The 15,215-nt window shown below is 41.9% G+C and overlaps 1 protein-coding gene across 1 annotated transcript; it reads right to left on the reverse strand.

The window, feature by feature from the left end:
• Window positions 1-774: 774 nt before the first annotated feature.
• Window positions 775-15,046, reverse strand: SS18L1 (SS18L1 subunit of BAF chromatin remodeling complex). The gene is made up of 11 exons (XM_066330892.1): window positions 14,637-15,046; window positions 11,966-12,042; window positions 11,227-11,311; window positions 10,222-10,366; window positions 7,485-7,682; window positions 6,309-6,473; window positions 5,305-5,406; window positions 4,801-4,893; window positions 4,055-4,174; window positions 3,178-3,305; window positions 775-2,969 (listed from the first exon to the last, which is right to left on the reverse strand). The coding sequence occupies exons 1-11, from the start codon at window positions 14,703-14,705 to the stop codon at window positions 2,943-2,945; spliced, it is 1,209 nt and encodes a 402-aa protein (XP_066186989.1). The 5' UTR covers window positions 14,706-15,046; the 3' UTR covers window positions 775-2,942.
• Between the last annotated feature and the right edge of the window lie 169 nt (window positions 15,047-15,215).

Genomic DNA, 15,215 nt, shown 5'->3' on the forward strand with positions numbered 1-15,215 from the left:
GCCATGCAGGGACGGGCACGGCCCCGCCTCGGCCTCCCGGGCGCAGCCGCCGCGGAGAAGCCGCGCCCCTCAGCGCCGCCTCGGCCGGCCCGGGCCCGGCGTGCCGGGAAGGGCGGCCGTGAGGCGGAGTGCAGAGCGGCTTGGGCTGGAAGGGACCTTAAAGACTATCCATTTCCACCCCCTGCCCTTTCAGCTCTCCCGGGTTGCTTCACGCCCCGTCCAGCACTTGAGCATTTCCCGGCGTGGAGCAGCCACAGCTTCTCCGGGCAGCCGGTGCCAGGGCCTCACAGTACCGGGCTCCCTCCGAGTGCCCCGTCCAGCCCTGCCCTCTGCCTGTTTGAAGCCATTCCCCTTTGTCTTATCACTCCAAGCCTTTGTGAACAGTGTCTTTCCGTCTTTCCCTTCAGGCACTGGAAGGCTGCAATTAAGGCACCCCAAAGTTCCCCTATCAGGCTGAACCATCCCGATTCTCTTCAGGCTCTCCTCAGAGCAGAGCTGCTCCATCCCGCTGATGAATTCCGGCCTCCCTCCAACAGGTCCGTTCCCCGAGGGGCAGGATTCTCCCTCCCTTGCTGCCCAGCACACGGGGGATTTCTGCGCTGGGACACGTCCAGCTCTCACCCACCACCAGCATCCCCAAGGAAAGGGTAACCTGTGCTACATCCATTCCATCTGCCACAAGAAAAGTACCACCAAATCCGCTTTCAGATAATATTTAAACTAAACCATTTTCAAGCATTCTGTATTACAAAACAGAAGATGATACAATTCATGGAAGAAGTCGAAATGCTGGCATCACTTTGTTTCCACATTAATACATAAAAATGGACGACACATTAAATAAACGTTTTGTTATTAACAATTAGAAATATTAACACCAAAAATCATGTATAAATTAGGAAATAAATGTACAAACTATTTCCAAAGTGCTCTTTCAAATACATTATATACACAACATTCACGAAGTTCTTAATGTAAGACATTTCAGATTGATGTAATGTTGCTGTTTCGGTTTATGTGTTGTTCATATTCTCTCAAAAGCATTTCAGCACTTTCAAAAACCACATAAAAGGTGTATTCCCAATCTGGCAAAGAGCAATATTGCATTCTTCTGGCTACCTGTAATAGTAATTATTGTAAAGAAAACAATCTTCCTGATCCTTGCTATTTGAGAGTACTTATTTGTATGAAAACACCAGCAGGAAAGATGAGAGAAATATGGACTGATTAAAAAAATGTCTTCTATTTTACCAGTAGCTGAAGTTATTAACATGGGAAGGACAGTCTTCGGACAACATTTAATAGTAAACTCTCTAGTTGTCCAGTTAAAGATTTTCTTCTAAAGGAAAAAAAAAAAAAAAAAAAAAAAAAAAGCAGCTAATGAATTGAGAGACGTTGTGTTTTCCTTGTGGTCTTCATTTTTCAAAATATAAAGTACTTGAAATCCCATAAATAACATCAGTCAGACAAAGAAAAGGAGAAAATCCTACAGAGTGTATTTACCTTAGATTGTAAATTTGCAGTTAATCTCATATCAAAAAATGTTTGTGGGCTACAGCCACTCCAGCTTTTTGCTTCAGGGAAATTTGGACACAGTATTTTGTTCAACACTTACATAAGCACTTTAAAAGTGGCTTTTTTTCACCCCCCAAGACTTTTTATAAGAACATATAAAACTGAATAGAAACAACTTACATTGTTCATACTGATTTTTACATACCACTAGTTTTTCTCTCTAAATTCTCCCTCTATAGGTATTGTCTCACTGGTTGACCCCATAAATAGCTCCCCTCTCTATATGCATAATAGTGTCTCGCAATTAAAGCTGAATTTAATTGCTTGTCTGCAATAAAGATGCATTTTTTCTTTTTACCTCTGAACTATTTTTCTGTCAAGCTACAATAGGAAAATAAAAGTGATGATGAAGAATGATGATGAAGTAAGAACAACAGACCAACAAATTTGACAACATTTATGGTTATAATGCTTGCTGGGGAATCTGAGCAAGGGCAGCACAAGAATCAGAATAAAGAAGGATGCCAGCCACCTGCTTGCAAAATTTGGCACGAAAATGTATATGCAAGTTATAAAATTTGGAGTAGGATATTCAGGATGAGACTTCTGCCAGATGTTTTTCTCAGCTAAGCATGATATGAAGCAATACTGACGTTGAGCAGGCTGACACTGCAGGCCTCAGAGCTGCCTTCTGGTTTTCTTTCCACAACAGAAATACCTTTGTTTACACGGACATATAAAAGGTGCCTCTATTTATTAACATTTCTATGATCACAGGTTTGGATCCTCTTTCTGTAACTTTCACAACAGAAATGTGGACTTATTCAGAATACTGAATTATAGGATTTGTGTTGGTAGGTATTACAGACGTTGCAGTTATTTTTTGTCATACAGCACAGAACTGTCTTTCCATAAGGAATGTATCCATCCCCTTGTTCTGTAGAAGTAAACTGAAGAGCCATGGATTTTGAAGGCTGGCAGGTAATCTTCAATGCATCCAGTTAAAAAAAGATCAATAACTTACCACAGGGAACTTCCCTGGACTGAGATGTGACTGATGGGCTTTGCATTGAGCCAGACTGCAGAACAACCTGGCTGTTTTCCAGAATGGGGCACAACTGTGATCTAATGGTCCTAAAGCTATTCAGAAACATCAAGAATGGGACAAGAGGGGGTAAATGGAAAACTTCTGCATTGTATCAACATACAGTACTATACACAGCACCAAATATCAAACCATTAAAGCATTGTCTTGTTACCAGTAGTGCACTGCTTCATATCCAGCATGAAATGAACACTGTTCACATACAGACGCTGCTTTGTGCTAAGGGGTAACCAACATATTACAATTAATCAAAACTGCCTGTACATCCAGTTCAAAAGATCGAGATACTATTGAAAGGAATCTGACACAGCACTGTATTCTTTTATTGCTGGTAATTTCCATATTGTCCCTGTTAAAAAAAAGAGAAAAGAAAAGAAATAGAAATGTTGAAGGATAATATATTGGAGGCTTACTGCACGTTAGGCAATTTCTTTTGGCCTGTGAATTTTATAAGATCTACTGAAGTATCACCCATATACCTGCACCAAATTATCAGATTTATAGACAGAGGTAACAGCCAGATCTGCTCTCTCAGAGCAGAGATTTAGACAATTTACCTGCTCATAGCCATAAGGCCTCTGTTGCTGAGCGGATGGGCCTGTCTGGGAAGCTCTGTAACTTCCATACTGCTGCCCCTGTCCCTGTTGGTAGCTGGAATACTGTGAGGAGGCTCCTTGTGCAGGACCTGAGAAGACAGTAAAATCCATGACAGGCAGTATAATCCATTACAGGCCTGATTTGCTGGGGGAGTTCTCAGAGTAAATTGTTTGTTAGCACCTCATAACATGATGCTAACAGAGTAAGCTCTGTGAGTAAGAACTGTGAGTAAATTCTGCCCTGACCTCTCCTCTAGGTTTACACTATGAGGTGTTAATAATGATGTAGTTGCAGCAGTGTAAACTTCAGATTTTAAACTTGGTTCAAAAAATGTTATAACACTTCGAAGTGAATCCTCTCTGAAATCTGTATTGGCACAGCTCGGTTATGACCTCTATGCAAACTACCTGGCCTTTATTTTAGTAACAACTGCATGCTTAAATTCCTATCTAATCTGGCTGTGCCACCATAAACAACAGAGGAATGATTCTCTGGACTGTTGATGTTCTTTTTCATGTCAGTTCAGAAGGACTAGGTGTGTAGGAGGCGTGGGAACCCAGGCAGTGACCTCCTGATGATGTTTAACACAAAGTTAACACGAAGAAAATGTGTACTTTCTAACTTCTGTCAAAAGAGAGAGGGATTCAGGATGGAACACAGTGCTAGACTAATGTATGTTACTGCCCAGAATCCCTTTACTAGATCTTGGGCTAATTTTGGTACATTGTTAATCCAAGGTTAATCAAGGAAATAGTTGACAGCCTATTTTAGCCTAGGAATGGAGGCATCAGGGTGAAACACTGCAAACACTTGACCAGCCACTGAGAGTTTTCTTACCATATCCTTGCTGTTGTCCTGGGTAACTCTGTTGATTTGGGTATTGCTGCTGGGAATATGTTTGCTGTTGTGCAGCTCCCTGTTGGTATCCTGCCTGCTGCTGGCTGTACTGAGAATTTCCTGGAGAGGGAAATATTGGAATTGTTTGGTCATAGGTGAGGCAGGTGTTACACTGTACATGTGGATCGTAAGGAAAACAAAGGCGTAAGGAGCCTTGGTCTGGAACTCATACACAAATACTTTTCTTAGAAACAGGTGATTGGATTTTGCCAAGCAATATGTTTATTTCTCCAGTGATTTTTAGTTCTTTTGAATAGGAGAGTTACTTAATTATACACATCACAAAACAAGCAAACAAACAAACAACCTGTTCCCCAAAGGGTTTTTTTTCTCCATAAGGGTTTCAGAAGAAAAAGTCACAAAGACAAGTCTGCCAGGGTAAATAGCTGCTTTCTCAAGAAGCCCTCTCATTTTATTTTCTTTTAGATAATGATATTTATTCATATATCTCAGAAAGACCACTTATCTAGTTGTTACTGGTATTTTTTTTTCAAATACCTATGATGGAAATTCCATTTGCTGTATCCTGAAACAACAAAATAAACAGAGGTTCTATACATGACATCGCTTCTCCTAAATGCCACCTTGCTACATCATAAATCAATTAATATTTCCAGTTGATTTAGAGTTCAGAGATCTTAATAATATATTGAATTTACTGTTAAGATTTTGCTGTGTTTTCCTACCTCCTTCATAGTAGTGTTGTGTAGAGTCATCAAATGACCGGTCGTAGCTCTGTTCAGTATAGGATGACTGCTGATAGGCATAATCACCATGTCCTGCAAGGAGTCACGAAGATTTGTCAGACACATCCTTCATGAGACCATAGACATAATGTTGAATACATATTTAATATATATTATGGAGCTGCTTATGCACCAACATGAGGCTAAGAGCAAATACAGACCCCTTAGGGAGAACATCGAACACGTGGCAAGGAAAGTTACACCAATGGATAAAACTCTTGTGTTTACTAATCCAAACTGGGCTTTGGGCTCTTTTTGGAGCAGTTTATATAGCAGGGCGCACTGATGTGCATGTTTTTACCAGACTCCCATCCCCTGGGATTCTAATTTTCCAGTATTTAAATTGGAACTGAAGCATAAGAGGTTTGCCATGTCCTTGGATGTGGCAGTCGTGGTGCTCTGCACTTTATCAGTATCCCGGTGAGCCCAGCTCAGAGGAATTACCATCTGGGTAATATTGCTGATTCATAGGTTCTGATGAGCCTTGGCCATGGCTGTACTGCTCACTGTAATACTCCTCCTGACCCATGTACTGCTGCGAGGAACCTGCAAGGCACAAGACAAGGCAAACTGAGCCTGTGGCCTCCTAAGGGATGGGTTTCTCTTATCTAATTTTTTTTTTTTAAAGAAAACAAAGTTTATGTCTGGGTAAGCAAACAATTGAGAGCAGTTATAAAGATGTTTTTCTCACTTAAAAAAAGGAAATAAATTTGTATTCTCAGAAAAAGATGGTTAAAATTGAAATCACACAACCATCAGTAACACATCCCAGAATCACTCACTTCTGCAGCAACACCAACAGCAAGGGCTACATTTCATCTACTAATCTGAGTTATTAGAAAGCACAGGAATGTATTCCATGCTCAAGAGCACAGTCAGAATTAAATATATTTTGATTAATACATTAATTTGTTTCTTACCAAAATTCAGGTTATTTTAGAATCAGTCTAGAAGATTTATTACCTCTTAAAACTTTATCCAGAGAGGTCTTAGAGCACGGTAGTTATCCTCTAGTGTTTTCCTTTCCTTGGCCTAATTTTTCATTCTAATTGCTGGCAAACTGTATCTTCTTTCCAGAAATGTGTTCCTTGCTAACTGTGCCATGTTAGGGCTGATCCAACACCATGGGAAAGAATTGAATAGATTCCCAGTGGCTTGAATGAGCTGTATATCAATTTGTTCATCTTTTCTTTAGCTCCTATGATCCCTTTTGGACAGAACTGTTGTTCTAAAGACCTGAAATAATTAAACAGATAAATCTTGAAAATAGATTCAGGTTCATCTCATTGTCATGACACTTGCACCATTCAGGATTTCCTGTGCTTCAGGGTGGGATTCTCTGTTTGCAAATGTGACTTGGAAATTTTGGTGACTTACGTAGCTCACAGGACAGACTGAGTATCACCAATCTAATGGGACTTCTATCAATAATCTGATAGCAGTTTTACCTTGCTGTGAAGCTCTGTAAGGGCCCATGGGTCGCTGCCCCATCATGCTGTTGCCTTGGTTGCTCTGGCTCATCATGGCAATGGAGGATTGTCCCTGGTAGTGCTGGCTCCCTCCTTGTGCTGAGTTGTAATGTGACGTTGCTGCTTGCTGGTGCATCATGGAGACTACAAAGGACACAGAAAAGACTGTTTTCCAAAGATGGGGCACTTCTCTCCTAGGCTCTTTAGAAGCAAGTTAAAACCTTCAGCTAATATGCATCCTGATAATTCTGTGAATTTTCCACAGGGGGAGATGTTTTCCTACTGGATTTATTTACTCTTCTGCACTGGAATCCAGAAAGGATCTTATTACATGGTCAGTTCTTGCCATTTGCTTCAGCAGATATTTAAAAATACACCCAGCCTGGATTATTATTAGCTTACTTAAAAGAATGTAAACCTTATTGCAGTAGGGTTAAAGAAAGAAACAAGAAATTATGCTTGTTCCTTTCTACCTCCTGACTATTGAATTGCTGCATTTCTTTTCTAATATACTCTTTTTTCTGCTTCCATCTTCTCATACACCTTATGATTATAGAGTTTAAGTAAACTGATATTCTAGGATTTATTTGATTCCTAAATTTTGTGCTGCTGTAAAGAATTCTAAGGCATCAGACATCCTATTCAAAGCAATTCAACTAGCAAACTTTTTTTTTTTAAATTAAGAGATTAATTGAGTTGTCTGCTAGTCTCTTAATGCCTTGCAAACAATGTGAAGCACCAATAAAATAACGAAATGAGGTAGTAATGTACAAAGAGTAAATGTATTATACCCTGGCAGGTTCTTTGTGCTTGGGTGAAGGTGCTGCCCAGATCCCTCCCATGGCTGTGGGATTTGCTGCCAGGGCTACCAGACAGTGCTGCTGCACCTCTCCCTAACCCTCTTTTCCCCTGCTCAGCCCTAACCATGGCGAGTCAGCCTAAGTTAAAGCAAGCCTGAAACTGCTCTGACTTACACTGGCGCCTGACACCTGGAAATTCAGAGATGTCTTAGAGCTGTCTTTTCCTCTGGTACCTTTGTGGCTGTCTACAAGAAAATATTTAAATAAGAAAATACAAGAACAGTGTTGCATGTCATAAACCCTCTGAGGTCACAGGAAGGTCAAGGTGCCCCAGGAGGAGGAAGAGGCAGTTTACCTGGGTTGGACTGCATGTTGATGTTTGTTCGAGAGACGTAATTGCCTATTGACCCCTGGCCTTGCATTGGCACATTCTGAGAGGCAGGCACTGTGTGGCTGTAACCAGGGCCAGTCCCATGGCTGCTGACAGTCATACTCAGAGAGGTCGTGGGCATGGTGTTCTGGCCTGACTGCTGCATAGACACGTGGTTAGGACCTACAGAAATTACAGACAGCAACAAGAAAATCGGAGCTATTATTGGCAATGCGCAGTGAGCACGAGGCCTCGTGGCCTTTCTGGAATACCTTATCATAAGGCAAAACAAAAAAATAACCCCAAAATCCTCGGTATTAAAACTCCCTGTTATCTACAGGAGAATTAAAACTGCCTGCTGCACAATCAGAGAGATCCTCCCCTTTGTAGCAGCCAAATGTAGGCTGTACAGGATTGCAGACGGGAAGAACAAAACCAGCAGCAATGCCCTACAACCACTTCCTTGCAGGCAGCAGAATTAAAAAAATGCCCGTGATTTCAGGTACTTCAGAAAATACACGGATTCTGGAAACATCCCAGCCTTTTGAAATCTGGGCTTTCCTTCCTCTTGCCCTGCAGTTGATTCCTTTTCCCCTTCACACAGGCAGTGACAGTGGGGAGGCACAGTAGTGGCTGAGAGACACTCAGCACATTGCTGCATCCACTGGGCTCCTCTTCCACCAGCTCACCTTCTTAGCTGGGGCTTCTGAAGTACCAATGGAGCCTCTACTCAGAGAACAAGCCTATCTCTCTCTTTACAGAAGTTTGACTAAAAGTATCTCAGAGGAAGATAAATTTTCCAAGTCACCATAACAACCCCAGTCGTTACTCGCTTTCCAACATCAGAACGCAATCATCAGACTGCTCCAGATACATCCTGGGTTTGTTTCCTGCTCATCTGGCAGTGTGCTTATTTTTTAGAATTCTGTTGCAGTTGGGTAGCTAATATTGGGGAAAATGGGGCTCTTATTTGTTGTTTATTGCTGTAAATAGTTTTATGAATGAGTTTTGGAAAGTTGTTTTGACTGTATATTGTTACTATCCAAGCTGTGATGGTGCATATTGTCGTCTATCTAAATTCAGCCATATTGTTGTCAATCTCAATTAATTTAGGTACAATGCAGAATCCTTAGAAGAGGCAGAATTATGTTGCAATGCTTAAATAATGATGTTTTAATTCAGTGTTATTAAGTTTATCTGCAACCTCTGAAAAACGTCTAACTCATTTAGTACAAACCTCATTAATTACCCTTAATGGTTTTCATAGATATCAAAATGAGAACATTTGCTGTAAATTATATTTTCCTCTGATGAAGAGATGCAAGCAGCAGTTTCAACAAGAGATAAAGAGAGCCAGCTCTCCTGAAATCAGTGGAGCTGGGTCAAAATGCTGCTACAGAAAATTATCTCTGTGTTTTGCTCCAGTTTGTTGAAGTTGTAAAGCTGATCCTTGTGCAACACAAGGTCACACAGTGTGTGAATGGAGATAGCAGTTGCCTTAAATGAGAGATGGAGTGAAGTAAGTGTTGGTAAACCTTGCCTTATTTGCATGGGAAAAATTAGAGATTCTTCTCTAAAATAAGAAAAAAAAAAAAAAAAAAAAAAAAAAAAAAAGGCTGGCTAATTTGTGATTGTAAGGAAAAATATGTGGATGAATCCAGTCCTCAGGAGTTCCAGTGTGGTTCTTTCAATCAGCAGCAAATTATTACAAAGCTCTGGAGGAGGCTGGGGAGCAAATCAGAAAACCAACAACAGTAGCACTGAAAATGTCTATTCTGTATAACACAAAACAGTGTTTTGACTGACTTAATGTATTACTCATACTTAGTATTAAATCTTTCAAAACAAAGGCCCTGAAAAATTTGGTAAGTTTACTTTACAAGTTGTAGCTGTTTAAAATAGGTCCCTCATCCATTCATTTAAAAGGTACTATAGGTTTGACCACAAATGGATTTTTAAAAACTCAGAAGTAATTTCATGGCTTGTGTCTGCTCTTGAGTCACCCTGCCAAGGTCTGTGATTTTACAATCCGATATTTCTATTTATAGAAACTGGTTTTGCTCTCTGTCACTCTGGGAGACACTCACAGAAACAAGAACTGACTGACTAAATATGATCTACAAAATAAACAGATTATTAATATATAAAATGCATATATTAAAGATTGTTTTAATTAGTTTAGTTGTGAGAACAAAACCAAACAGATTCTATTATCTTATTAATACAAAATGTCTGTGCTTTTGACTGTGTAGTACAATCTCTGCAAGCTTCTGTAGAGGACAAAGACTGGTGCAACACCAAATGATTTGTAAGGACAAATGTATCCTGGAAGGTGTCTGCAGTCTGAAGGCTTGGTTGTGTGGTTAGTCATGCAAGCAATTCCATTTTACCCTGGCCAACCCCGCCACTTCCATGAGAAAAATAACACAACATATAATTTTTCTTACTAAAAACTTGGATGCATCTTTACTCGGTGATTTTCATCACGCATTTTTTTTTTAAAATATCTTTAATTTCCTCTGCAGAAACACAAAGCACTCTGCAGAAGCCAGCATCATTCCTGCCTGTAGCCATTTTGTGGCGATTCCAGCATGTGCCTGAAATCCCCATATGCCTGAAAGGTGAGTTAGGAGAGGTCTTTTCCAGCTCTCTAAGTATATTCTGCATTAATGATTTTGTTGCCAGGCAACAGCAAAGCAGCACAAAGGGGACCAAAGCTCACCATTGCTAATCTGACTCTGCATGAGGGAGGAAGGAGGCAGGCCGGTCCCGATGGCATCGCTGAGATTGCTCTGGGAGTGGAGGGATTGGTTGGACGCGCTCTGACTCATCCCTCCCGGGCCCAAGTTTATATTTTGCGTTGGTGGCTGAGAAACAACAAGGAGGAAAAAGCAAAATTTCTGGTTAGGTTTTTTAATTAGAAAAACAGCAGCCCCCGAATTAGCCTGGCTATGACTAAAAACTGCCTCGGCTAAATGCGCGTTTCCTTTGCTTTTTGGGTGAAGCTTTCTTGGTTTGACTCCTCTGTGTGAATGACATTGAGCATGACAGAGCAGCTGACAGGCAGCAGCACAGTGAAGGGTTTGAAATTGTGTTTGTCACAGAGTGTGGCTTCTGTGCTCGTTCCTCTGCACTCACATGGATTTCCAAACACAACCACTGCGGGGAATGCATTAGCAAAGACAACACGGGAGTGTGGTGACAGATTGACCTTTGCCAAGCTATGCTGCAGTTTGTGTTATGTGTGGTACTTCCCAAATCAATCCACTGAGCAAGAATAACAACAACATGTGTAAAGACAAACCAATGCCCGAGTGTTGAATTAGATTTTTGACGTAAAACAGCAGCATTATTCCCTCCAAGTAAAGAACACAACAAGAACAGGTAAGAACATTAAATCTGGAACAAATGGAGATATTCAGATTTGTACCCCTGCATGATAAACCTTGAGCTATGGGGCAGAGATTAACACAAATGTCCTAAAGAACATAATTTAAACACAGCAAAAGTAACTTTTGATTTGTTTGGTGGTCTATTTGGCCACTTCAAAGCTTTTAGCTGGAAAAATACTAAAGAAACGGTTCATTTACAGTGATCAGAATCACTATATAGAATCAAAGAACATTTCCCTCTGGCATAGCTAATGTAAAGGTGCTGAGGGAAATAACTATGGTATTAGTTATACTAATAACTAATTATTAGTTACAGTAATTGTACTGGTACTTACAGCAGGAAGCAAGGACTGCATATTCTGGTTAGAGTCTGCTATTGTTGCCAAGTAAACCAGGTTTCTGTGCAAGATTTGTTGGTATCTACAGAACAAGGAGTGAAGCTTATTTGGAAAGCGTTAACAATACACAGAATTCCAAGTCTTTCTCTCTCTCTTTTTTTTTTTTTTTTCCCTATTTACAAATGCTTAGTTAAATTACCTTAACCCGTTTTTAATCTGTCCTAATAAACAGCAGTAGCAATGACCCATGTCTGTGCTGTCATGTCAAGGATCAGTGTGCTCAAGACCTCTTTTACAAAAGGGTAAACTTGGAGGAAGGGAGAGGTAAAATACACCCTCCTTTGACAGCACTTTGAACCGTGGAGCTGGGACCTCAGTCTTTGAGGACTGACAGCCAGTCAGCTGCTCCAACAATCAGACACTTTTCCTTTCTCTGTCTAACAGAGGCCCTGATAGGAATGAAATTCCAGAACTCCAAAGCCCAAAACCTGTTTTCCCTGCCAGCAAGCTGAGAAGAACATGATTTTTTTTCAAGAGTGCTCTAACTGGAGTGTTTACTCAGGTAAGCACCACCAGAATCATTTATGCTTCTTCACAGTTCTCCATGAGCTGGAAAAGCTCCTAAAAGGGAACAGGAGTGTTTCCAAGAGCAAACCAACAGCTGTGCCATTGAGCAAAGGGAAGAGTCAGACTTCAGGAAACATTTCTAACAAACTCCTGAATTCGTAATACTCACTGAGTACATTCTGCAGTTTTCCCCTTGCTCTGATAATCCATAATACATTGTATTAGGTGGTGATTTTCATCTAGCATCTGCATAAAAGAAATAGGACCAAAACATGTTACTATGGGAATTATATCAAAGTCCTGTATTTTTGTGATCCTCCACCCTCCTTGGCACTGGATGGTGTTCTGTGCAGTTTTGTTGCCTTGGCTGTTGTAAATTACCTACATGTGACTTTATTGAGCCACAAGGTTGATTCACTTATGAGCAGCTATCTTTAAAATAGTTACTTGAAATACCCATACAGAAGAATTAATGGACTTACCTTGTTCCTTAAATGGCAGATAAATTCTGATGCTGAAGAAGAACACTTTCACTGAGTTATCTCTGTCTCATCCTAAAGTATCACCCAACCCTTTCCAAAATGGCAGGTTTTACTAACATGCCTACTTTTAAGTAAGAAACAAACTTTCAGACAATTAAACCTATTCATTTTCCTGCCCAGGACTAGAGTGTGCTGACAGCTGAACCTGATGAAGTATAAAATTTGCATCACTGCATCTACTGAAACCATGTTTAAGAGGATTACATCCCAATATGTCCTTACTTTTATTGAATGAAGTCATGATATGATTAAAAGCTTAAAATATACTTTGATTAGTTTTGAAAAAAAGATACATTAGTTTGTCTCTTTCCCCCGGATTTCTTGTGAATGCAGCAACTTTCTCCAGGTGAATGAATAAAAAAAAAAAAATACGAGCATGTAGAAATTTAAATTTGCCTGTGGCATAATAGAGCTTGTAGATATCACTGCTATTAAGTGCTTGCAAGACTGAGCCCTTGAACTCCTGTGTCATCAGGGCTCGAGGAAAGAACCAGTTCTGGTTCAGAACTGAATTTTACTGCCCTGGAAATGCTATTTGATGAACTCGTTTAGAGGAACACCACCACTACTCTATTGCCAAAAGCTCTAACTTTGTCCATGTGAAATCTATTTTAGAAATATTTTATACTGGGATAAGAACAGCTTTGAAAGACTATTAAAATTGAGTTAATAAATAAAAATAAGCTGCGTATATAATATGAATGCAAATAAGAATACTCTTTTTCATTGAAATTTGTATATTTTCTCAAAAGCTCACTTTCAATGAGGATTTTTGAGGGTTTTTTTTTCCCTCCTGCTCTCTCTGCTCCATTTCCATCCTTGACTATAAATCCCATCCAGTTAGTGTGTCTGCAAGTTTCTTCCTCAGAGAATATCACTGCCAACAGCCCAACACTGATGGACAGTCCTAAAGTAACCTGCCAGTAAATGCACCTGAAATGGGAAATGGTTTCACTCATTATTTTCAAAGAAAGAACATTTTGAAGCTTCCATGAAGTTTATGAATATGCAAAAAGGAAAGGGCTTGAAAATCGAACAGAAGATACTTTATCTGCCCTTTGTCTGTGGGTATGGGTTGAATTACAAACTCTCTGAATTATGGAATAATTCCAGCTGATTTGGAAGTTAAAGGAAAACTTATTCACCGAAATATTTCAGAATTTAAAATGAATTGGTTCCCAACACCACGTGCTGCAAGAGCTCCACAAAATGGGATGTTTCCAAACAGTCTCCTGAGATGCAAGTCATCTCTCTAGCCTCTCTCGTGGCAGTTCATTCTGCCTTCATCTCTGCTCTACCATACGCTGCCACCGACGGGATTTTTTTCCCCCTGGAAGTCACGAATTGGCACCAGATCATGGCTTGGCTGCACAACCCCTGGTGACAGGTTAATTGCTGTCCTGGCAGTGGCACTTCTGCGCTGGTCACTCTCCGCGAAGGGACCGCACAGAGCTGACACCTGGCTGCCACCACACCACGGGAACACCACCTGAGCCCTGGGGAGCGGCCAAAATCACAGCGAAAGGACCATGGGCAAAGAGCAGCGACATTAAAACACGCACGTTCTTTATTGGCATTTCCAGCCTTCGCTGCTGACCGTCACCTTCTGCAGGAGGAAAGGTGCCAGGGTCCGCTCGTGTGTGCAGTCCCTGCTGCCAATCCTGGGAACACAGGAAACAATAACTTCCCAACTCGGCACCCTCTGGTTTGGCTTCCACATGAACACCCATGTGGGGATGTCCTCTCCAGAGAAAATCTTTCAAAATCTTTGTTTGTCATTAAACATCAGTAAACACATCACAATAATAGTTTATGAAAAACATCAGTCACTGGTGCTCCCTCTATCTTCTGCGAGATTAAAATTCTGCATCTAGATACAAAAGAAAACCCTTGCAAATTCAGTATTTTATTTCAATTCATTTTTTTAGGTTGGATTCTTTAGGGGCTAGAAGCTGACATACCACCATAAATTAATCGCATATTCGCAAATTTTATTGCCGTTTCCCAATGTATGCTTGGCAGCGTTTCCCCTTGGCGAGCAGCAGGGATAACGTGCCATCCCGATTTTATTCCCTACGTCCTTCTCTCGCTCTCTTTGCAGCGATCTGAACACCTTTGCTTTGTTCCACCTCCTCCTCCTCCTCCTCCTTCCCCCACCTCTCTCTCTCCAGCTGTCCATCTCTGCAGCCCTCGCAAATTCACGAGTTTTCCTGATCGCCCTAGAAATCAGCCTCCAGCTGCAGGAGCATGGACAGAATAAATGTCTAAAATTGTCTGTATAAAAGCATGCTCTTTTACCTTCTGGATAGTTTGCTGGGTGACCTCCCCTTTGCCTCTTGGGCGAGCAGAAGCAAAGGCAACCGACATGGTGGGGGTTTTTTATGTGTCTATAATATATCGGTTCCAGGCTCTAATAATATTGTTATTATCTGGCTGCTATTGCCGCGCGAGGATTCTCCGCAGTGCACGGGGAGGGGGGCGGCCGCAGATGGTACGATCTGCGCCCCGCGAACACCCGCGGGCGCCGCGCCCCGCGCCGCCGGGCACCGCCCCCGCCGCGCCCCTCCGAGTCCCCCCGCGGGCGGCGGGGCGGCGGCGGCGGCGGCGATTCGGGGAGAGGACGGCACCGGAGCGGCCGCCGCCTCCCCGCCGCCAGCACATGGTGCGGTCCCGGCCGCCGGGGCTCCCGCGGCCTCGGCCGCGCCGCCCGCTGCGCCAACTGCGTACGCCGGCTGCGTACGCCAAGTGCGCCAGCGCCGGGCCGCCTGCGCAAAGTGCGGCCGGCCGGGGGACGGCGAGCGGCCGCAGGGGACACACGGGCACGGCCGCGGGGCGCCTCTGCTGCGAGCGAGGGCCGAGGGAATCGGTGTTGTTTGT

Source organism: Sylvia atricapilla, chromosome 16 (genome assembly GCF_009819655.1).
Source record: "Sylvia atricapilla isolate bSylAtr1 chromosome 16, bSylAtr1.pri, whole genome shotgun sequence".
NCBI classification, from domain to species: Eukaryota; Metazoa; Chordata; class Aves; order Passeriformes; family Sylviidae; genus Sylvia; species Sylvia atricapilla.

Bases quoted from the DNA above. Each gene is read 5' to 3' on its own strand.
- SS18L1 (XM_066330892.1), bottom strand. From the start codon at position 14,705: ATGTCGGTTGCCTTTGCTTCTGCTCGCCCAAGAGGCAAAGGGGAGGTC. The intron at 6,474-7,484 runs GTAAACTGCCTC...TGTCCTTTGTAG, and splicing joins CAACATGCAGTCCAACCCAG to TCTCCATGATGCACCAGCAA. The intron at 4,175-4,800 runs GTAGGAAAACAC...TTCCCTCTCCAG, and splicing joins ACAACACTACTATGAAGGAG to GAAATTCTCAGTACAGCCAG.